Raw genomic sequence first — 23556 nt, 5'->3', positions numbered from 1 at the left:
TGATTTGAATATAGTGGTCTCTAAATTCTGATTGGGTAATATTGAGCTTTCGGGTGATTAGGTAGGGACAAATGTTCAGACCTCCACCACCATTTACCAAGCAATTGGGAATAGAGAATCTCTTGATCTGATCAATGATGTGCAGTGCCTTGGTGTGAGGGAATAAGACTTTGGTGAGTTATTTTTCAAGAAAGTAATGGGCATCTAAGTCATGACTTGGGATACCAGTGTTGTTAGACTCTATGATTTTGTATCCGAAGGAACAGTGGCTTTGTTTAGGATGTCTTCAAGGGAAAGATGGTGGTACTTGGGTCATCATTGGTTGATGTTGTAATGAATCAAGCAACCATGTGCTATACCCGGTTGTGGTGGCTACCATATGTGGATGTCATGATGGACCATGCAGCCACACAACCTTACTTGTTGGTGACTATGGCTGTCGTAGATTTGGGTAGCCATAAGGAAAGTGGTAGACCGATGCTACTCCTTAGGTTGTGTGTGTAACGCTTTAAAATTTTCAACTTAAAATATGTCAAAAATTCAACCCAATCTTTTTTTTAAATATAACATAACGAAAATAGTTTGGATTTAAAAGTTGGACAACCCTGAGCAAGTTACAGAGATAAACTGGACTGGATCAAGTTCTTAATAGAACGTGAAACCAGAGCATATTCATTCCAAAACCATATCATTTATTCATAGTTTAAACAACAAGTTTCTGAATTAAATTAAAACATCTCAATCTAGCTAAGATACACAAAAGTCCAAAGATCGACAAGACAAATAGAAATATGGTTCTCGGCCTCACCACCACATCATGCCATTGCACCACTCCTCAATTATCACCTGCACCCCATGAACTTGGGTCAAACTCTTTTGAGCAGTTAAGATAAACCACAATTATATAGATAATGAACAATACCAAAGCATCTATCATATCATGTCATCATGGCCTCACAGTTCAACAATTGCATAAGCATGATGAATGCATAAAGGTAAATAGCTATCAATAGATATTATAATATGAGATCAATTAGGACAGTCAATGAGATCAAATAGTTAAAAGTGTTAAATTTTGTTTTTTCTTGATTACACCTTCGGGTACGCGAAGGGTGACTTTATTGTATCTGCTAAGGACACTATTTGATTTATTTTTACAGTAGTACCTAACAAATTGAGTCTCTATCACAAGTGAGCGGTTTATGATCAAGAGATACAATAGATAAGGTGTGCCATTTTTTAGATAACCCAAACCTCCCTAACTTCGAGTGACCTGATGTTCAAGAACATCATTACTCATGAATTCAAGTCGGTATGACATGTAGGTGAATCTACATGCAATATCATCATTTGAGGTTGTACCATTCCACTCTCTCCAAGGTAGATCAACAATGTGAATCGGTTATTGGGTTGTTTCTTTTTTTTCTTAAGGTGGTTAGCAGTTCATACCCCTCGATTCACTTGGCAAATAGTACTTCATGGTCCCCAATCCCCCCTTAGGCTAATATTTATGTTATGACATGGTTTGCACCCAACCCATTCACGTGCTCTAGCACCTTTAGCCCATAGGAGCACCTTGCCGGTGAAGGTGATAACAACAATTTTAAAGTGTAGATGTATGCATGCGGTGTGAGATTTCCTCTCACGCTTTGTGGGTTTATATCCCACCCAAGCTCATAGGAGAGCATCCAGCTATGCATTTCATGATTAGTTTTCATAATAGCAAAATTCACACGTGTAGTCAATGATATTCACCAGGTTCTTTGAACCTTATGCCTTATAACGGACATACATCATCTCATAGCAAAACATATTTAACATAGAGCATACTCATGTTTGCATTTAACTCATGATGAGTATCTTTGCAATATGCTTTCCAAACAACCATCGGAGACGATATCTAGCCAATGTCATAGTGTTTAAGACAAGGTCAATAAACACTAAATTATAGTATTGAGTAGCATTCATTTTGGAATTATTATAACATGTTACTTAACAAACATGACATTCTATAATCATTTCATGGCATAGTTCATTTTTATGTGTCTTTTATAGGGAATATCACCATATCATGCTTCTTGCTTAAGACATACATCATTGTTTATAAGGTATTCAATCCTTGACATAATGTGCAAATTTTCATGGCATACTCACATATGCATTTCATCTCATCATGAATGCATGAACATATATACATATACATATGCATTCTAACATAAGTATGTTTACTTATGCAATACATAAAACTGAATATGTAAGGGTTACTTCATCATATGCATTTCATCCTGTCATGAATGTATAAACATATGTACCTATACATATGAGTTTCAATATAGACATGTTTACTTATGCAATATATAAAACTACATATGTACCGAGTGTGGTCGATTCAGACCTAGTCTGGCTTGCCTGGGTACAGACCAGGTCTGAACCCAGTGCTCGGTTGATGCCGATCTGGCCAACAAGGGCTCAAGCCTGGTTTGAATCAACTTCAGTTCAGGCCAGCCTGAACTAGCTAAGTGTAGGCCAAACCTGGACCAATGCGCTATCCAGGCAAGTCTGAGCTAGCCTAGTGTGCGGTAGAGTAGATACTGTTTATTTTAATTTATTTTCAAACCTTGGTATGATTAGAAAATGATAAGGCAATATTAGAAATTTATAAACCATGTTCTAATCATTGATATGTTTCAAGAATAATTGAACAACATTTAAAAATGTATGATCAATGCTTCTAACCATTGACATATTTCAAAAATGCTCAAACATCTTTAGAGGTTTATAGACAATGTTTCAAACTATTGATATTCTAAAAAAAAAATGTTAAAACATTGTTAAAATTCATATAACATGTTCTTCACCATTGAAATGTTTTCAAAATGACAAGACTACATTAAAGTTTTATGAACAATGTTTCTAATTATTGATATGTTTCCAAAAATGCTAGACAACATTAAAATTTTATGATCTATATTTCTCACAATTGAAATGCTTTTGAGAATGATTCAACACTATGAAAAATACATGGATAATACTTCTAACTATTGAGATGATTAAAAAATAGTAAGACATCAAGAAAAATCTATGTAGAGCATTTATAACTTGATGACATGCTTTAAAAATAACATGACACCATGAAAAATGCATAAACAATATTTCTAACTATTTATGTGCTTCAAAAATGATAAGACAATAATAAAAAAAATCTATTAACAAGGTTTCTAACCATTGATGTGCTTAAAAAATGATATAACAACAATGAACAATATATAAACAAAGTTTTGAATCATTGATGTACTTCAAAAATGATAAGACAATAATAACTCATCTTATGAACAAAGCTTCTAACCATTGACATAAATTGAAACGTTGAAACACCATTAAAATTGGTGGATATCATTTTCGACCATGATTTTGAATTGAGAATGACAATATTATAAAAGAAAGAACATTAGCATAAGTATTCATGGGTTTTCTCCATGAAATTCCTTGTCCACACCTATATGCATTACATGAATGCATGTATGTATGGATGAAAGAAGGAGAAACAATGACATATTTAAATACTACACAAGTGTAAGATTAACTTACACTTGAATGTGGATCTTGCTTAACTGAAGTGAATTATCCACCACAAAATCATGTGGGATAGAGTTCCTCTAAGATACCCCACACTATACTTATGTGAAAAAGAGGAGAAAAACTCCAAAAGAATGTGGGCGAGAGAGAGCCAATGATTTCTCAAGTATACCTCTTCTCTACTTTTTTAGAGGTATTTATAGGCATTTTTAGGGTCATATGAGATGGCGGATGAGCACACAAGAGAGGAGATAGAGGGTTGTGGTGAATTCTAGCCCTCTACTCCAAAAATGTTTTCTCATGTTGACTTTTCCCTACCAAAGGCATGTAAAAAAATTTCACCAAAATGGTATGCTACTAAAAGACCTAGCCACATGCCTTGCTTTTTTTGTTTTTCTTTGAGGAAGGTGAAGATCCTTCATTGGGATCCTACGTGAAGAGGCTCCTTGGGTCTCACCCCTCACACATTTTCCAAGGAGGGTCTCTAGCCAAAATTGCCTCCCGCCTCCCCCACCTTATGATGGTTGGCATAGTTGGTTTCATTTCAACTAAATCCAACTAACTTTAATATTATATTGTTTAATATAATTATTTTTATTTAAAGTATTTATTTCAATGATTCTTATTTTAGAAATCCCTAATTAACTAATTTCCATATTGGATCACCAATTGGATCCAACTCCAATTGATTCTTATTCAATCCAAGCTTACTCAATTTATTTAATACTTAGTCCGTCTTCATCAACAATAGTTTTGCTTAATGTATCTAGGTAATACTTTTCTATCAAAGTATTTAATCATTAGCATAGCCAACTATTGATTTTTCTCTGGTTGGCTAATTGATTATCTTTTTTATCGTGATTATTATTATTGTTATTTTTTTATTAGTTAAAAATCAGAACAATAATTGTCACGAAAAATCCAAAACTTAGGTGCTTTGATAAATCCATCACACCTACAGACCAAATTGGACAGGTGAAATGAATTTTTTTTCTTATGGAGTACAAAAAGTCTTGTTTAAATTACTGAAATTTTTGTGGGTCTTACAATGGGCTTCACACTCTTCAGCAAGATTGTCCCTAAATTCATTTATATGAGTGAATGAGATGACAAACCTGCTCTAATACCAATTGATGTAACCGAGATTTCAATGTCACATGAAAATCTGGCTGTACCAACTACTCTTATGTAATTAAACTATGACAACTCAGATTTAATAAAAATTAAACAATTAATTAAAATGAAAGGAAAATACTTGAAATTCATTTGTCCACCAACTTGCAAAACCCTTATGATAAGCATTACAGGAAACATAAGAAAAGCCTAATTCTAAATTGGATTTAAGATACATAATAAAGACCCAAATCTAAATAAAAAGCTGAACTAAAAACTGAATCCAAATTCGTTGTTACAACATAGAATTGTGCCAAAAGAAGAGGGTGGATGAAGTTATTTATAGATTTAGAATGTTGGTGGAAGCAATATTTTTCTTATGTATTTTAGAGTTAAGCAAGGCAAATAAAGACCGAGGGAGTGGTCTGATATAAAAACAGCTGGGATTTGGAGGTAAAATTTAACCACATTTGAGACAATTGGTACAAACTCCAAATGTGTAAACCATAACACATGTTTCAAGTTAAATTGCTTTATTTTTTGTAATCAATTCCAAAGTTGGGGAAATAGCTTCAAGTGGGACTGGATTGAATCAATTAACATAACCCTGCTTTAGAATTAGTCACGAGTTCATTGTATCATATGTTAACCAACAGTTCTACACAATACTGCTCATTTAGGCTTAAATCTAGACCCACTTTGTTATTTCAAATCATATGGTTCAAAATCATACCCATGAATCATGGTGATTCGCGGCTGTTTGAAAAAGTGTGAATGTCGGAACACCCAATGTTCACGTTCTCATCATCTATAAAGAGGAGTTGGGGCTTGCTGGAATCACCTGCAACCAAACGTCGGCTGGAGAGGACTCACCGGCAAGCCTAAATGCTATTTCTATTTTTCATTTTTAATCAAGTGAAGGTCAAGCTCACTGGAAGTTCTACATACTCCGGCCATGTCCACTCTGAGGCATCTATTAAACTGTGGTTATGGCTTGTTCAAGCAATTCCCCCCCAAAAATTTTTTTTTTTGAAGTTTAGGAGGAGCTTACAGGAAATTCTCCTTTGGCACCACTCCTCCATCCCTCCCCAAGAATTTGTTTTCCCCCGCTCTTGCAAATATGAGAAAAGTAATCACATGGGATTCCAAATCATGCCATTGGGACTCTCAAGATAATTCATTTCTGGAGATTCCTTTTCAAATTTACAAGCATGTCCTAAAAGTGGAAAACATCAAAATTTTCTTTAAGGAGAAAACCCTAGTGAAAAAAGCTGTGACGCTCTAGAAGTGATCTACATATTGAGTTTAGTAGATCATGTTTTTCTGATGTAATAAAAAAAAATGGCAACACAAGTATGTAAAGCCACTTTTTTTCTACGTACTTTACACCTGTCTTGTGAAGCGTGACCATCTTTCTACTTTGCATGGTAAAGAAAGTTTTTTCTTATCTTTGGAGAACCAGAGTAGAATATGGAGTCATGTCCCAAAAGTCATAGTGTAGTGTCAGAAGTCTTAAATGGCAAGAAAACAACGGCCAATATGTCATGTAAAGTTGAAATTTTTTACTTTCTTCACATATTTGGGGAAAATATCAAGTGGAACAAATAAATTAATCAATTCAAAACTAGAAAAATATATGTAATAGAATAAAATAAGAAAAATAAAAAATATTTTCCTAATATACAACACATAAAATTGTGGATATATCACAATGAAATCATGATATTTAAAAAACAGAGATATCAAAATATTGTGATATTTTAAAAATATCACAATATTTTGACCGTTTAAAATGGCTGACAAAACTTATTGGTCACGATGGTGGTAGCTCATATATCAACTTCAAGGCCAGCCTGTTTCAAGAACTTGTTAGACTTATAATTTATTAGTGAGCATATACAAACCAAGTCGCAATAGAACCGTACCATTTTCACATATTCACCAAGGAGATGGAACTGCTCGTAGAGGAACCGCTTTTTTCATGGTCAGGCCAAACTTTCCCCCCACATCGAGCTGCTCAGGCGGGATCCCGTCGGGGAGCTTCCATGTGAAAGAGTGAATGAGAGAGGCCACCATGAGATGAACCATGAAGACAGCCAGAGGCATGCCCGGGCAGATCCTCCTCCCCGCCCCAAAAGGAATGAACTGGAAGTCCTTGCCCTTGAAATTCACATCTGATTTGATAAACCTTTCAGGTGAGAAGGATGCAGGGTTTTCCCAGTATGCAACATCTCGCCCGATCGCCCATGCATTGATGATCACTTGGCTGTTCTTTGGAATAGTGAACCCAGCGACCTCTACGGTTGCATCTGCCCTTCGCGGGACCAATAATGGAGCCCGTGGGTGCAATCTGAGTGTCTCTTTAACAACAGCCTGCAAGTAAGGGAGCCGTGGGATGTCCATTTCTTCTACAGCACGGCCCTCGCCGATGGTTTCCCTTAGCTCTAATTGAGTGGCGGCCATCTTCTCTGGGTGACGAAGCAGCTCTGCCATCGCCCATGCTGCGACGGTGGAACTCGTCTCACTGCCCGCAGTGAACATGTCCTGTTCAAGTAGATTGCATTGTTTGAGTGCAAATCAGGTGATATTGGTGAGCAGATCCAGTGTTTGGGGGCAAAACACTGATAAAGTGCTCTGTTCTGCCCCACCAGGAGGAGCGTTGGTCTAGGGGATATGTGGGTGTCAACCGGTCGGGTTGGGTCCATCAAGTGGCGGGATGTGGACCCCTTATTGAAGGAGGTAAGGGTTCAAAGGGGTCAGATTCAGTCTGGATCCTGCCAGATTTGAATCATATCGGATGAGGTAAGGTTGAATTTGTGTCTCAAAAAATAAGAGAAAAACAAGCTATTTACATGTAAACAATGCAACAAGATTGGATTTTGATTCAGATCAATTCCATATCCAATTTAAAATACTGATTTGAATCTGATCTAAACCAGAAAGTAATTTGATTGAACAAATCTGAATTGGATCTGAATGCACATTCAGATTTTACTTAAAGGATCCACATTAGAAAATAACATGTCAGACTAGGATCAGATATCTGATCATATCCAGTCCATTTAAATCTTTATAAGGGGGGAGTAGATGGGAATGTGGAAATCAGTGATTAGGCCGGATAGGAACACTGAATCTGCTCCCACTGCTCAGCAGATCTGGTCATATTAGAAAATTTGCTTCACAAGTGCGAACAAGCCTTGTATGTAGAGGTGGGAAATGGGTGTGGCGGCCTGCGCGCCAGGCTTAGGCCTATAAATTAGGCCCAAGCTCAGCCCAAACTGGGAGCCTATGTTTGTGTGTCCGGGCTGGCCCTAACCAAGCTTTGACCAGTCCGACCCAGTCCATTAGTGGGCCGGGCCAGGCTGGCTCGTTGCCCACCCCTGTGGCAACAAATTCAGGGACTTGAAGAAAAATAGCAAAACTACTTTTAGAAACAAAAGAGAAAGAAATTTTATATGAATTGTAAAAAAATAAAAAATTATAGGGTTTTCCTATAGAAACACAGGAAAATGGCCTGTCTTTTACAAAAGTGAAATCTCCTATCATATTTTCATCAACAAGATGGATGGTCCCCTTTTGGAAAGTTTTGTAGTCATTGTTTCATACATGCCACTGCACCTGAGCCTTGGGGTGTGAACGGGTCGGATCTGGTTCAGACCCAGGGAAATCTGAACCCGAATCTGACTTTGAGGTGCTGGTAGAAGGTCCAGACTCGACTCTGATTGGGTTTACCATAAGAAAAAAACATACTTGGGTCCTATAAAGTTTACATGAATCAGACCTGATTCATACCTGGAAAAAAATCTTTTTTTTGTCTCTTTTACATTGACTAGATAATTGGCCTGCCCATATGGTCAGGCCTTATAAGATAACTCAAATGGTAGAAAAAGGCTTAAATCATATACATTTATCTAGATTGAAAGAAAAAATATTGAAAATAATAAATATATGATAAATTTTGGTCGGGACTAAATAAATTGTGGTTTTATTAATATTTTTATGGTGAATAAGATGAATAAAAAGTGAAAATATGTTTGTGTTTGAAACATATTGTATTATATTGTAATTTAAAAGATAAAATGCAAAAGAATTAAAGCAATTACATAGTTTTTTTTTATACAGCTTAATAAATGTTTAATTTAAAATGTGCAAGAAAATAAACGAAAGAAAATAAATACATTGTCAAATATTGTTTATCCAACTATCCAACAAATGAAAAACGTGAAGAAAAAAATAAAATTTACTTACCACATTAAAAATAAGAAAAAAAGAGTTATATATACCATAGTTATAAAACTTAGTAAGGTAAAAAAACTGGACATACCATTTGTAAAGAGACGCAAGCATATGCTTAGGACAACAATTGTCTCATATTGAGATAGATCTCAACGTTGTCCCAAATGCCTTTTATAGACCAGTCTTGATAAATCATAAAACATGAACAACCACTACAACAACTGCCCTTAAACTTAAAAATGCATGGGTTTCCAAAACTGAAATATATCGTGACAGTAGGTTATAGTTCTTAAATGGTTTAGGTTATGGTGTAGATTTATTAAAAATGTTACAAGTTTCAAAACTATTCATATTCTTGTAATTGATTAATGTAATATATGTGTAAATGAAACGTAGGATTCCTCTTAACCTGAGAGAGAGAGAGAGTACAATTTTTACATTAAAGGGAGTCTTCAGTTTTTGAAAATTTACAAAATGCTATGTAAATGTTTGTTTATTGAAAAAATCATACACAAATGCCCAAACAAATCCAAAATGATATCCTTAAACAAATGACAAACCATGCCAATTAAGAAAAAATTATAAATGATCTAATTTTTGACAACTACTACCCTTGCTTCAACTTTTATAACTTTTTTTTTATTTATAACACGAAAAAAACCTTACCCAGCACGAAGTCCTCGTTGTGCTGGCCATATACTACAAGAAAAATGGCCATTAGTGACGGAAGTTTGCGATGGATTTTTTCCGTCGCAACTTTGCGACGGATTAATGAGAGAAACAAATCCGTCACTAAAATATGTAATATTTACGAAAATAACGACGAAAAAACCTCCGTCACCAAATTCGTCGCTACTTAGCGATGGCTTAGTAACGTCTATTTTTTGTCGCAATACCCGCAACATTTAGCGACGAAAGTTTTTCCGTCGCTACTTAGCGACGAAAATATTCTGCCGCAAACTGGTCATGTACATTTGCGACAGCGTTGTGACGGAAGTTGGCCATCGCCAAATTCGTCGCTAAATTTCTCGTAAATCCCTAATCAGAAACCTTCTTTCTCTTTCTTGTTTCATCTCTCCCGCACGACGCATTCTCCCGGTCGCCGCACTCTCCCGCCCGACGCATTTCCCCGGCCGCTACCCTCTTCCGCCCGACGCATTCCCGCGGTTGCCGCCCTCTCCCGCCCGACGCACTCCCCGGCCCGCCGCCCGTTGCTCCCCGGTCTGTCGCCCGTCCCTCCCCCGGCCCATCACTCCCCGTTTCGTTGCCCGTCGCCCGACGCCCCCGGTCGCCGCCCGACGTCTCGCAGGTAAGAGCCTCATTCTTTTTTTTCGGCAGGGGGAGCGCCCCCCTATCTTGTTCTTTTTTTTTCGCAGCGGGGGCGTCTACCTCGGTTTTTTTTTTCAGACAGGGGGTCGCCTCCTTGCCAGGGGGAGGCAGGGTGGGCGACCCCCTGCCTCATTTTTTTTTTTTTGGCAGGGGTCACCCCCTCTTTCTCATTTTTTTTTCGGCAGGGGGTCGCCCCCCTGCCTCGTTCTTTTATTCGACAGGGGGTCGCACCCTGCCTCATTTTTTTATTTTCGACAGGGGTCATCCCCTGCCTCATTTTTTATTTTCGGTAGGGGGGTCACCCCCTGCTTTTCCGGCAGGGGGTCGCCCCCCTGGTTCTTTTTTTTTCGGCAGAGGGGGGGGGGGGGGGGCGACCCCCTGCCTCTTTTTTTTCGACAAAGAGTCGCCCCCTTGCCTCGTTCATTTTTTTTCGGCAGGGGGGGTGCCTGCCTCATTTTTTTTTTCGGCAGGAGGTCTACCCCCTGCCTCTTTTTTTATTTCCGGCAGGGGGGGTCGCCCCCCTGCTTTTCCTGCAAGGGGTCGCCCCCCTGCCTGCAAGGGGTCGCCCCCTTGCCTGCAAGGGGTCGCCCCCCTGCCTGCAAGGGGTCGCCCCCTGCCTCTTTTTTTTTTGGCAGGGAGGGTGACCCCCTACCTCTTTTTGTATTCGGGCACGGGGTCTCCCTCTGCTTCTTTTTTATTTTTTTTGGCAGGGAGTGACCCATTGCCTCATTTTTTTTGGTAGGGGGTCGCCCCTCTTGCCTCATTTTTTTTTCTCAGCAGGGGGGCGACAGGCCGGGGGGGCGCCCGACGATCGTCGGTTTCCTGAACCACAGCATCACCTTGTGCCTGCCGCTCCGAAGGACGATCACTGCCTCTGGAGACCTCGTGTCGCTGTCGTACATCGTTGGCCTACTGACTAGCCGGCCGAACTTGAAAACCTGTTGGGCCGAACAGAGAGGTGGTCGACGCCTAGGAGGTGTTCCGCCTTATCGAAATCCCGTCCGACTTCGATATTTATTCTAAATTTTTTCCTTTTGGCAAAGAGTGACTTCATTTTAACACAATGTCTCTTGTAGATTTCTCAACGGATCCCGCTTGTGCCCCCACCACCCGTGGTAAGTAAGTGATAAAAATAATGCAAATCGGGTAAATACCCGTGGTGAGTAAGTGATGCAAGCGCATCACATGTTATTTAATTTATTGGATGCAACACTTTACTGTTCACACACTCACTTAGTTGTTGATATTTAGGACTATTTTTTTGAAGTTTGGAGATAATACTGAGTATGATTTTAATGTATGAGAATAGAAGTGTTCTTGTTTTTGGAGTACGGATTCCATGCTAAGCATGGTAGTAGTTAGCGAGATATTTGAGTGTGTTTGTTGTAGGTATATGTTTGATATTTTTTTATATGAATGTTTTCGATGTATTTCAATGTTTGGTGTGATTGTATCAATGCCTACATGTAGTTACTTTCAATTTGATTATGACTTACATGTGAAATTGTATAATGAAAGCATGCTTCAAATGAATGTATCGTGTTATGAATAGTTTGCACATGAAAATATTAAGTTATCAATGCATGCATCATAATTCTTGTTATTATATGACATCATATATTGCTCGATAAATTTGATATTTTTTTCATCATAGCATTCTGATGATTCTCTTTTAACTGGTTAGGATACTATTTGTAACATCATATGAAAAAATGACTACAAACCGTGAATGAATATACCGTAGGATAGTTGACAATGAGTTATCGCATGAATATATGGATGGTGTTGAAAGTTTTATTGAATTTGCAACGACAAGTGTCAGTATAGGAGATCCCACAAGTTGGATTAGGTGTCCCTGCAAGATTTGTAAGAACAATCAATTTATAGAACCTCATGGCATTAGACATCACTTATACAGGAAGGGTTTTGTGAGTGATTATCAGAATTGGATGTTTCATGGTGAAGAATTTAGAAACAATTTTGATGCATGGGTAAATGTGGTGCACAATAATTTATATATATATTTGATATTTGATGCCGCAGGAATAGAACTGGGTTCTGCTATGGGTCCTAGTGATGTAACAACTGCAGTAGATGAAGAATCACCAAACGATGCAGCTAGTAGATTTTATGATTTATTTAAAGATGCTGATGAGCCACTTTGGAACGGTTGCGAGAGTCACACTATCTTGTCTGCAGTTCTTCAACTAATGAATTTGAAGTCTGAGTATAATTTGAGTCAATCATGTTTTCACCGTTTGTGCATGATTGTGAAAAGTATGTTGCCCAAAGATGAGAAATTGCCACAAAATTTTTATCGTGCAAAGGTTATAGTCAACGCTCTATGTATGAGGTATAAAAAGATAGATGCTTGTCCAAATCACTGCATGTTGTATTTCAAGGATAAGGAAAATAACATATCATGTCCATCATGTGAGCATCCTCGGTTTAAGCCAAAGACAAGAAGCAATGGTAGCACGAGATTAAAAGAAGTTTCACACAAGTCGCCCCGCTACTTTCCTATCACTCCTAGATTACAACGATTGTATATGTCTGCATGGACAGATAAACATAGGAGATGGCATGAAAATAAAGTTCGACATGATGAAGACAAGATCATGCATCCTATTGACGCAGAAGCTTGGAAGCACTTTGATCGTACTCATCAGAACTTTACAATGGAAGTGAGAAATGTTAGACTCGGTCTATGTACAGATGGATTTAATCCATTTGGGGGTAGATCAACTTCAGACTCATGTTGGCCAATATTTGTAACTGCATACAACCTTACACCAAGCTTGTGTATGAAGCGTCCAAATCTTTTTTTGTCTCTATTGATCCCTGGTCCGACCTCACTTGGCCAAAATCTTGATGTATCTTTAAGGCCATTGATTGATGAACTAAAAGTACTGTGGGATGACGGTGTTACCACGTATGATGCCCACAAAAAACAAAATTTCAATATGAAAGTCGTTGTTCTATGGACAATCAATGACTTCCCTGCATAAGGTATGTTATCTCATTGGAGCACACATGGGAGGTTGGCATGTCTGTACCGCATGGAGTAAGTATATGTAGACACAACACAATTCTAAATCCTTTTATGTTCTATACATGCATACATGGTTCAATAATATAAGTATTTGTGGTTTGCAGATGATTTGATCTGGAGTTGCGAAGAGAAGTTTCATATCTCACTGATGCAGAAGTACAAAAAGAACGTGAAACTAAGTTTGTGGAGTGGTTGAAAGAGTTGGTAAGGACGCTCACATAAATTGTGTACTTGTAAACAACACTAAGTTACTTAATTGGTCATGATCACAATTATTGTTTATGTTTGTAGGTCCGTCATGGTGATGTTAAAGATCAAGGAATATATGATTTACAAAATAGTCCGACCAAACTTGTGTAATATTACAATGAGTATATCGTAAATGGTTATCGATTCCATACAAAAGAGTATGGTATAAATAAATCAACGATAAATAGTGGCGTGTGTGTCAAGGGTAGCAGCTACGGTGAAAATGAACATGATTACCACGATGTTATAGAGGAAATAATGGAGTTGACTTACTTAGGAATAAATAATAGGGTAACTTTATTTAAGTGTCATTGGTTTGATCCAACTGCAACAAGAGTCGACAAAGTCTCAGGCATTGTGAAGGTGAATCATAAATCAAGGTTTGGAACATATGAACCATTCATATTAGCCTTGCAAGCTCAACAAGTTTATTATACTTCATATCTGAGTACAAAAAAGTCAAATAGAAATGAATGGTGAGCAGTTTGCAAGGTGAAGTCCAAACTATACCCTGAGTATGATCAATTACAGGAAGACAAGTTAATTGAAGAGAGTGATTACTATCAATCAGATGATATCTATGACTTCTCTTATGGTCACGATGTTGCGCATGATATGCATGTCATATCTCCATTGGTCGATAAAACATTCATAGAAGAATGTGATCCAAATGATATACCAAATAGATGAGCAAACAATGAAAAAGAAGATGATGAAGAAGAAGAAGAATATGAAAGTCAAACAAGTGATGAGAAATAATTCTCGAGCTAGTGAGCAAATTCTTGTAATACAAACTTCTATTTGAATGTATTCTAATGTTTTAAATGTATTGCAGTACTTGATGTGAATGATTTGAATTATTTGAATGTATAGAAACGTGGGACAATGATTTGAATGATTTAAATGTATTGCAATACTTGATGTGAATGATTTGAATTATTTGAATATATTGCAATACTTGATGTGAATGATTTGAATGTATTGCAATACTTGATGTGAATGATTTAAATGTATTGCAATAATTTATATGATTTACAGGTATTCCAATGATTTGAATGTATTGCAATACTTGATTTGAATATATTGCAATGATTTCAATGATTTGCAGGTATTCCAATGATTTGAATATATTGCAATACTTGATTTGAATTATTTGAATGTATTGAAATGTATTGCAATGATTTGAATGATTTGCACGTATTCCAATGATTTAAATGATTTAAATGTATTGTAATACTTTATTTGAATTATTTGAATGTATTGAAATATATTGCAATGATTTGAATGATTTGCAGGTATTTTAATGATTTGAATAATTTGAATGCATTGCAATACTTGATTTGAATTATTTGAATGTATTGAAATGTATTGCAATGATTTGAATGATTTGTAGGTATTTCAATAATTTGAATGATTTGAATATATTGCAATACTTAATTTGAATTATTTGAATGTATTAAAATGTATTGCAATGATTTGAATGATTTGTAGGTATTTCAATGATTTGAATGATTTGAATGTATTGCAATACTTGATTTGAATTATTTGAATGTATTGAAATACTTGATGTGAATGATTTGAAACAATTTGAATATATTGCATGACATTTTTTATTTGTTAGAATATAGTCCGTAGAGCTTATAGTGGTCATTCATCCAGTAGTAGCCAGTCTCAGCCTTCATCTTTACGGGCTTCTTTGGTAGGTATATCATTTAACTAATTGGATGCTTGATTAATTGATATGCGCATTCTGAGAAATTTTAACGTATTTTTTTACAGATGATGCTTCGCCTGTACATGACCCACCTACACCAGTTGATCATACAAGTCAGGAGCCAACACAGGATGTAGGGTCTTCTCATTCTGGCACAAGAAGACCCATTCGAATAGTGTATATCGATAATCGACCGTAAGTATTTCGTTTTCACTTTATTGCATATCTTATAAATATTGTATATTGATATTTATTGTATACTAATTCATGTGCAGTACAAGGTTCAAGCCAAAAGAAGTAGTACACGATATTCGAAATTCACTACTTCAACATCTACCAGGACTGATCACTCAATGGAAAGAGTATCCAAAAGAGGTGATAGATAGATTGTGGTCCTCATTCACGGTATACAGTTGTTTGAAATAGTTAATGTGTTTAATATTTAATTATTTATTATAGTCATGTCTACTAACTTTCTGAAAATATTTGTAGTCTTCAAATCGCCTCGTGACTACGATGGAGGAATATGATACAAGGAAGGTGTGACAGAAGGTGACTGCCAATCGATTTGCAGAAATGTTGCACAATATGAAGACTGCAGCAATAAAAGCATCTGGTGGGATAGATGATCCACTACAGTGGAAGGGCCATAAACCTCATACTATCAGGTCAGATGTTTGGGATGCAATGTGTGACAAGTGGGTTGGAGATGCATTTCGAAACCGCTCAGCGAAGGCTGCACAAAATCGAGCGAAAATGCCCGAAGCCCATCTACACACAGGTGGATCTAGAACTTTTGGGAGCCACCTGAAGAAAATGGTAACTCATCAATATATAAACAAATCAATTTTATAAGTATTGTTGCAAACTTGTTAACTAAATATTTTATCATTCCACTTCGCAGGAAATAGAAAAATGAGGCATTGTGCCATACAAGGATGTGTTTGTTCAAACACATAAATGCAAGACCACGGGAGAGTTTGTATCGGAGAAGGCGAGAATGACAACGGTATGTATGTATTGTATTAATAATCATTATAATATATAAGTTATCATAAATATTGTAACTCTTAATTATTAATTTATACTGTAAACATTATTTTGTAGGAGTCATACGAGCAACAAATGGTAGAGCGATATGGTGATGACTCCACTCAGCATCCATCTTTTGATTCTGCAGCATGGGTAACTGCAGCAGATGAACCCAAAAAGGGTCGTGTGTTCGGGTTTGAGAGTAATATGAACACCTCACCAGTTGTTGCTTCCTCTAGTCACGGCTCAGAGACTTCTCCCGTCAACATCAGCTCCAAGCATCCGACAAATTCTTGGGATGATGTACGCCAAATCGTTAAGGACACAATGCATGACTACTTCCATGAAACAATTGCCGACGTTCTCCGGAATGAGTTCAACAGTTTTTTGCAAAATAGAGGAGTTTCGTTTGCAGATGCCTCTCAGGTATGAAAGTTTCATGTGATGTATTGCATGTCGTTAGATTTCATATAACTTTGATTGCCTTAACTTAGGTGCATTGCATATAATTTATTTTAGTATATTTTGTTTATCAATACTGACATTTCATATAATATTTCAGTATAATATTTTTACTACCTTAGAATACATATGAGCATGATAGAATCACATATATAATTTTTTTACTGCCTTAGAACACATATGAGTATGATAGAATCACATATACAGTTTTTTGTCTGCCTTAGAGAACATATGAGTATGGTAGAATCACATATACAGTTTTTTTTACTGTCTTAGAGCACATATGAGCATGATATAATCACATGTACAGGTTTTTGCCTGCCTTAGAACACATATGAGCATGATAGAATCACATATACAGTTTTTTGATTGCCTTAGAGCACATATGAGCATAGTAGAATCACATATATAGTTTTTTTTATTGCCTTAGAACACATATGAGCATGGTAGAATCACATAGACAGTTTTTTTGACTATCGTAGAACACATATGAGCCTGATAGAATCACATATATAGTTTTTTGATTGCCTTAGGACATATATGACCCTGATAGAATCACATATACAGTTTTTTAATTGCCTTAGAACACATATGAGCATGATAGAATCACATATACAGTTTTTTTGACTGCCTTAGAACACATATGAGCATGGTAGAATCACATATACAATTTTTTTACTGCCTTAGAGCACATATGAGCATGGTAGAATCACATATAAAGTTTTTTTACTGCCTTTAGAACACATATGAGCATGATTGAATCACATATGAAGTTTTTTAACTGTCTTCGAACACATATGAGCATGATATAATCACATATACAATTTTTTGCTTGCCTTAGAACACATATGAACATGATAGAATCACATATATAATTTTTTTACTGCCTTAGAGCACATATATATGAGTATGATAAAATCATAAAAACAGTTTTTTTAGTATCTTTAGAATACATATGAGCATGATTGAATCACATATAAATTTTTTTTACTACCTTAGAACACATATGAGCATGGTAGAATCACATATAATTTTTTTTTTACTACCTTAAGAACACATATGAGCATGATAGAATCACATATATAGTTTTTTTACTGCCTTACAAAACGTATGAGCATGATAGAATCACATATACAATTTTTTTACTGCCTTAGAACACATATGAGCATAATAGAATCACATATAGAGTATAATTTGTTTCAATATATTTTGTTTATCAATACTGACCTTTCTTTTCTCGTGTAGGTTGCTGGCGATAATCAGCGTAGTGTAGTTGAAGGGACAAATCAAGACAATGAACAAGATGACGCACAAAATCTTGGCGATGATTAGATTCATGTGTTGAATTTGTTCTACCTTCTTTTTGTTTCAAAAATGTAAATGTTGAATTGTAAATAATTAGAACTTGCGAATTTTACAGTGAATCGATTAATTATTTTAGTTTTCTTTTATATGTATTTTTATATGTACTTTGTTTTTTATTCACAAGAAATATAAATTGTACAGGAAATATAAATTGTATCACGAGAAATTTTTTCTCGATATTTAATTTTTAAATATTTTTTTTTATTTTTTCCTTGTTTGCAACAGATTAACGACGAATATGTTTGTCACTAATTACTATTAGCATTGAATGTAGCGACAGATTAGCGACGACTATAAATCCGTCACAAAACCAAAATCGTTGTATAGTAACTACGGCCTTGCGATGAATGTTGGCATTCGTTATTCCATCATAACTTAGCGACGGAACTGACGACAGATACAGTCTGTCGTGAATTAGCGTCGAAAAATTCGTGATGGAAGCTATCCGTCTCTAATCCAACTTTAATCCGTCACTAAGCTGTTTAGCGACAGATTAACAGCGGATTAACGACGGATTTAGGTCGTCGCAAATCAACAGGTTTCTTGTAGTGATACCTACGATCGTTGTGCCGACAACCTAAAACTCCAAGGCTAAGACCCCTGCCTCCGGGGCCTATGTTACGCGTTGGCTTGCTCAGAGGGGAGACACCCATGAAAATCGAACATTGATTGTCCGTCTAGCAGCCAAGGCCCCACCCCACTACGCCAACACCCCTTGGGGCTGCCTTTATAATATTTAGGATTAGGAAAAACCACATATCTTAATTAGAAAGACATGGGTATAGTATGAAATTTCACAAACCATAGCCAGCTCTATATACTAGTCGGACCTTTTGAGCCTTCATGATTCTAATTAGATCTTATTCTTTGTCACAAAACCTTGACCCCATAGGGTTTGGTACGGGTCTCTTTTGGGCCAAACCCAACCCTTTGACAGCCCTGCGTGAGCAACATACCATCCAATTCTACTTTTTTACTGTCATTCTCTTGTTTTCCATCCACATCCGAGCATATGTGATGTAAGCATGACGATGATAGGGTCTTGCATGCTTACTAGGAGTGTCAATGGGTCCAGTGTGACCTGATCCCGACCCATGCCAGATCCCATAGGCTCAGGGTTTGGTTACAAAGAAAAGGGTCTGATTAATTATTTGGATTGGACCCGTGAGGTCCGATTATTAAATGGGTCAAGTATGGTTTATGAAATTTTATATCAAACCTAGGTCTTCGGATAAGATCCACAATTTTTTCAGTGTAAAAAAACTCAGAAAATATTATTTTGCTGGGTATGAATTAGGTCTTATTTATGTAATTCTTATAAGATCCAGGTATTGTTTTTGTTTTAAAAAATCTGGTATGACCAGAATTCAGATCTGATATACACATTACTTAGTGGGATTTAAGTTTGGACCCACCGATTTTAGCGGGGTCCGACTCTCTTGGCACCCCTAATGCCTACAAACAAAGTATTCACATTATATGCAGTGTGTCTGCATGATGGATACAAAGCAACCCACTTGACAGCCACCCATCTTGGCATTTTTTGAGATGGGTGTAATATCCATCTCGAGAAAGTTGACATCGATGCATGGTCAGCAGCAGCAGAGCTGCATTTTAAGCATGCAGCTCCCCGCACAAAAGATGACCTCATAAACAAAAGTTCAAAAGTCAGAACAGAAGAATAATGGCAGACATATTCTCATGAGAATTTGTTTTTTTTTAATGTTTTTGTCGACAAATATTAGTGGAAATAAAAATTAGAAAGTTAGAAACAAAATATGTAAAAACGACAAAGAAACATGCGATCAAAATGATTGATCACCATTTTGAAAATATCTAGCTATTTTATAACCACATAAAGCGATGACCAAAATATGACATTTTTTGGTGATACTTTCAGAATATGGCCACTATTTTGTCACTAATTGTACTCTTATAAAAAAATTTAAAAGATGACGTTTATAGAAATTGTTTCCTAACGGCTTGTTTGATTCTTGGTCCAAGATTGGACAAAATGAAAGAACATAACAGACATCTGTCTCTGTCTATTTTGTAACAACTGTACTAAGGCTAATGTTTGTTTAGACATGACAATGAATTGTGTTCTTTGTGTCTAAAGTTTGTTTTACATTGTGTGTGTGGACAGCCTGAATACATACTAATATTGGGTTAAATAACTTTGTTTTGGATCTTAAGACTCAATTCACCCAACTATACTAATGTTTTAACATGTTTATTATGGATTTTAATCCCCAATGTAGATATTGGATTGAATTAAAAAATAAAAAATGTTTGAAATTTGAGTAATTTAAGAAAAAATAATAAATAATGTTTTTTGATATATAAATGCTTTAATTAATGTCATATAAAAATATGAAACCCTAAAATCAAAGTAACTATAAAAATCAAATTATCAAACCCTATTAAATCATAAAACCTTAAAAATGCAAGAAAATAAATCATAAATAAAACAAAAAACCCTAAACTATAATAAAAATAAACCATAAAATTAAATAAAAAACCCTAATTTAAACCTTAATCAAAGAAAAAAAAACACCTCTAATCACATACAAGAAAAACTTTAATCAAATTAACTATAAAAAGCCTTAAAATGAAAAAAACTACAAATGAGCCTTAAAAAGAACTAAAAACGAAGAAGGTGAGAGGCAGAGAGAGAGAACCGTACCATCAACAAGGGCTTAAAGTTTGGCACGGTGAGCCCCGAGCCTGGTACTCCACTCAGCTCAAAAAGGGCATCCAAGAAATCGCCACTCTTCCTCGATCCTCCAGTTGAAGCATAAGACTCCAAGCGTTTTTCTATAACCTCATCAAACAAGACATAGAGTCGCTTGAAACAGGTTTTCATTTGGCGCCTCAAGCCTTGAGGGTCCATCAATTTCATAGCAGGGAATAAGTCTGCAAGATTAGGCTTCCCGGCCAATTCCGTGATTAACGACAGCACCTCCTTGAACTTGCCAGCCAACTCGGAGTCTAGACTGACGACGTCCTGCGAGAAGAGGGTGTTGGACATGAAGTTCAAGGCAGTAACAAGGGTGCACTCACTGATATCGACGACGCTGCTGCTAGCGCACGCCGCTCGGACATGCTTTACCAATGCGCGCACCTTCTCCTCTCGCAGGCCCCTCAATGCGTCCAGCCTCTTAGGGGTGAACAGCTGATTGTTGCAGATGTGTCTTAGCTCTCGCCATCGCAGCCCGTTCGGGTTCGAAATCAATGACCAGTTGGGAAAGTCGAACACATCGAGTGCATCCGGCACGGTTCGGCTCGCAAAGGCTTGTTCATGCTTCTGCAGCACCTCTTCGGCCATTTCCGCTGTCGAGACCACCACGGTAGTTCTGAACCCAAGCTGCAAGCTCATTAGCGGTCCATACAGTTTAGAAAGCTCAAGGAGCGTCTCGTTGAGCTTGCTGCCTAGATCAAAAAGGGAACCGACTACTGGATGACCCACTGGACCTGGTGGGAGTTTACTGGCTTTTCTCGAGAAGAGGAGATATGCATACATACATGCCAACAAAGTGGAGGGCCATAGAAGCATATCAATAAAATCCACCATTTTCTTTGCTGTTCTTCAGTTCCTTTTCCTCTTGCTTAAAGGGTTGGAATTGGATAGTCTTTATATCCCAGCTGTCTTAAGCCGGTGAGCTACGGAATGGAAATTAACTGCAATCCAAATATGGCGACTTTTCAATCCAAAATATCATGCACTCACAAACAACCAGTTTATCTCTATCATCAATTTACGGTGTACGATTAGGTTCTTATTGGGCGGGACCAACTAAATCATGTATCATAGCAGGGAAGCAGATCTAAACCAATCAAATGACGGTTACACCCCCGAAGGTAATCTATTCTTGTTTTTTAGAGAGAGAGAGCGAGATTGAAATCTATTATGGAAAATTACATTCAACCTTTGCCTGAAAGCTGACAAACAGGAACCTCATGTCCATCGCTTTGGAAAACGGGAGTTCTTTTTGGTTGCTTTGTGTTGTCTTGTAATTTAAAATTTAACCTGAGTTAAAGGACAATAATAAATTATTGAGGCCCTTGTTTGACAGCTTTCAGAAAAGCCACGCCCAACCACATGTCCAACATGTGGTTGAGCTTCCCACAGCCGAGCTCCGACTAGGCTCGTTTAGCTCATATAAGTCCAGCCGAGCATGAGCTCATATGAGTCTGAGCCAGTTGAGCTGAATTTGAGATCGCTCATTAAGCAAAAACATCTCTTTTTTTACATGAAACCACAATGTGAATAAAATCTATCCCCTTATTGTTACCTGTATAACCAGTTGATAATCTGCGTTTAAACCTAATATAGACTATCTATATGAGCTGAAACCCAGTCAAGCCAAGACAAGCACCCATACTTTGGTATTCCACCAGCTTAAACTATATGAGTTGCTTGTAGCTTTACTTACTTGCAGCTCATTTGACGAGTTTGAACAAGCTTCACAAAAGCCAATCTGACCTAAGTGGCCAGTTGCTTGGTTTGTTTACCAGCCCCATATACTACACAATATACGACTAGCTAGGAATGAGGACCTTTACTTTTTCTTGAAACCGACCTGATTTGGATCTCCAAGCCACACAACTTTAAGATATTACCAGCACCCAGGATCAAGAAACTGTTCATGAGCTAAAAGAAATCACTCTCAGGATCATTATGGCAAGTACGCAAACATTTAAAAAAAAGTGAACATGTGAAAAATATAATAACTGCAACTGCTGATATCTTATTAGTATAGCCTTGGCTTTTAGTTATTGATTGATTGCTTAAGCCTTTTTTGTTATTATCGAGTCAACCTTGACTTTTTGATATTGTTACTTTGCTTTGCTCTTGCCTGTCTGAGAGATTTTAAAATGTATTTGTATGTTGTTTATGGGGGCTTCATTACTTCTGTGATGTGCTTGAATATTGATATAAGGTAATTAATCATTCTGAGTTACTTTTATTCATTTGAAACCTATCATACACTCTTCTCTATAATTTAATAAGTTTGGCAACCTAAGCCATACTTGGTTTCTCCCTCTTTCTAAATAAGACCTCTTACACATATTTTAGTTTTTCCCCTTCTTTCAAAAAATGAATATCATATTTTAGACAACCAATTGTTGAAAATTTTAACATTGATAACCACAAGATTTATGTAGAATATGGTCTAGTTGTCATGTATTCTTAATTGTTTGTTGTCTCGGGATGCATGGGTAATCATTTTCCATGGTGCTTGTTTGTTTTAGCTGGCACATAGGTAGTGCCTTTTCATGAGAAAGGGCATGCCCTTTTCCACCCTCTCCCTTGGGAAAGTCATTTCATGCCCGCAGAAAGATGTGTTGCCCATTGTGTTGCCAGGTGGACCGACATGTTTCATGTGGGATGCTTCATTTTTCTAAGGGAAAGTGGTGTTTTCCC

At 36.9% G+C, this 23556-nt stretch overlaps 2 protein-coding genes across 2 annotated transcripts in view; both read right to left on the bottom strand.

Annotated features, from left to right (window-relative positions):
* Positions 1-671: 671 nt before the first annotated feature.
* LOC149848874 (geraniol 8-hydroxylase-like) overlaps positions 672-23556 on the bottom strand; it is a 181487-nt gene continuing 158602 nt past the window's right edge. Inside the window, exon 5 of the mRNA XM_090005528.1 lies at positions 672-846. The gene's annotated coding sequence lies outside the window, so the exon portion shown is untranslated. The remainder of the gene's footprint in view (positions 847-23556) is intronic.
* LOC149848877 (geraniol 8-hydroxylase-like) lies at positions 6449-21733 on the bottom strand. The gene is made up of 2 exons (XM_089997831.1): positions 20815-21733; positions 6449-7233 (listed from the first exon to the last, which is right to left on the bottom strand). Exons 1-2 carry the CDS (start codon positions 21700-21702, stop codon positions 6628-6630), a joined length of 1494 nt encoding a protein of 497 aa, XP_089853957.1. The 5' UTR covers positions 21703-21733; the 3' UTR covers positions 6449-6627.

Source organism: Nuphar pumila, chromosome 1 (genome assembly GCF_984573655.1).
Source record: "Nuphar pumila chromosome 1, dmNupPumi1.hap1.1, whole genome shotgun sequence".
Classification (NCBI taxonomy): domain Eukaryota; kingdom Viridiplantae; phylum Streptophyta; class Magnoliopsida; order Nymphaeales; family Nymphaeaceae; genus Nuphar; species Nuphar pumila.
This window is presented reverse-complemented; position numbering and strand designations above follow the sequence as displayed.

Bases quoted from the DNA above. Each gene is read 5' to 3' on its own strand.
- LOC149848877 (XM_089997831.1), bottom strand. From the start codon at position 21,702: ATGGTGGATTTTATTGATATGCTTCTATGGCCCTCCACTTTGTTGGCA. The intron at 7,234-20,814 runs GTACGGTTCTCT...CTACTTGAACAG, and splicing joins ACTTTAAGCCCTTGTTGATG to GACATGTTCACTGCGGGCAG.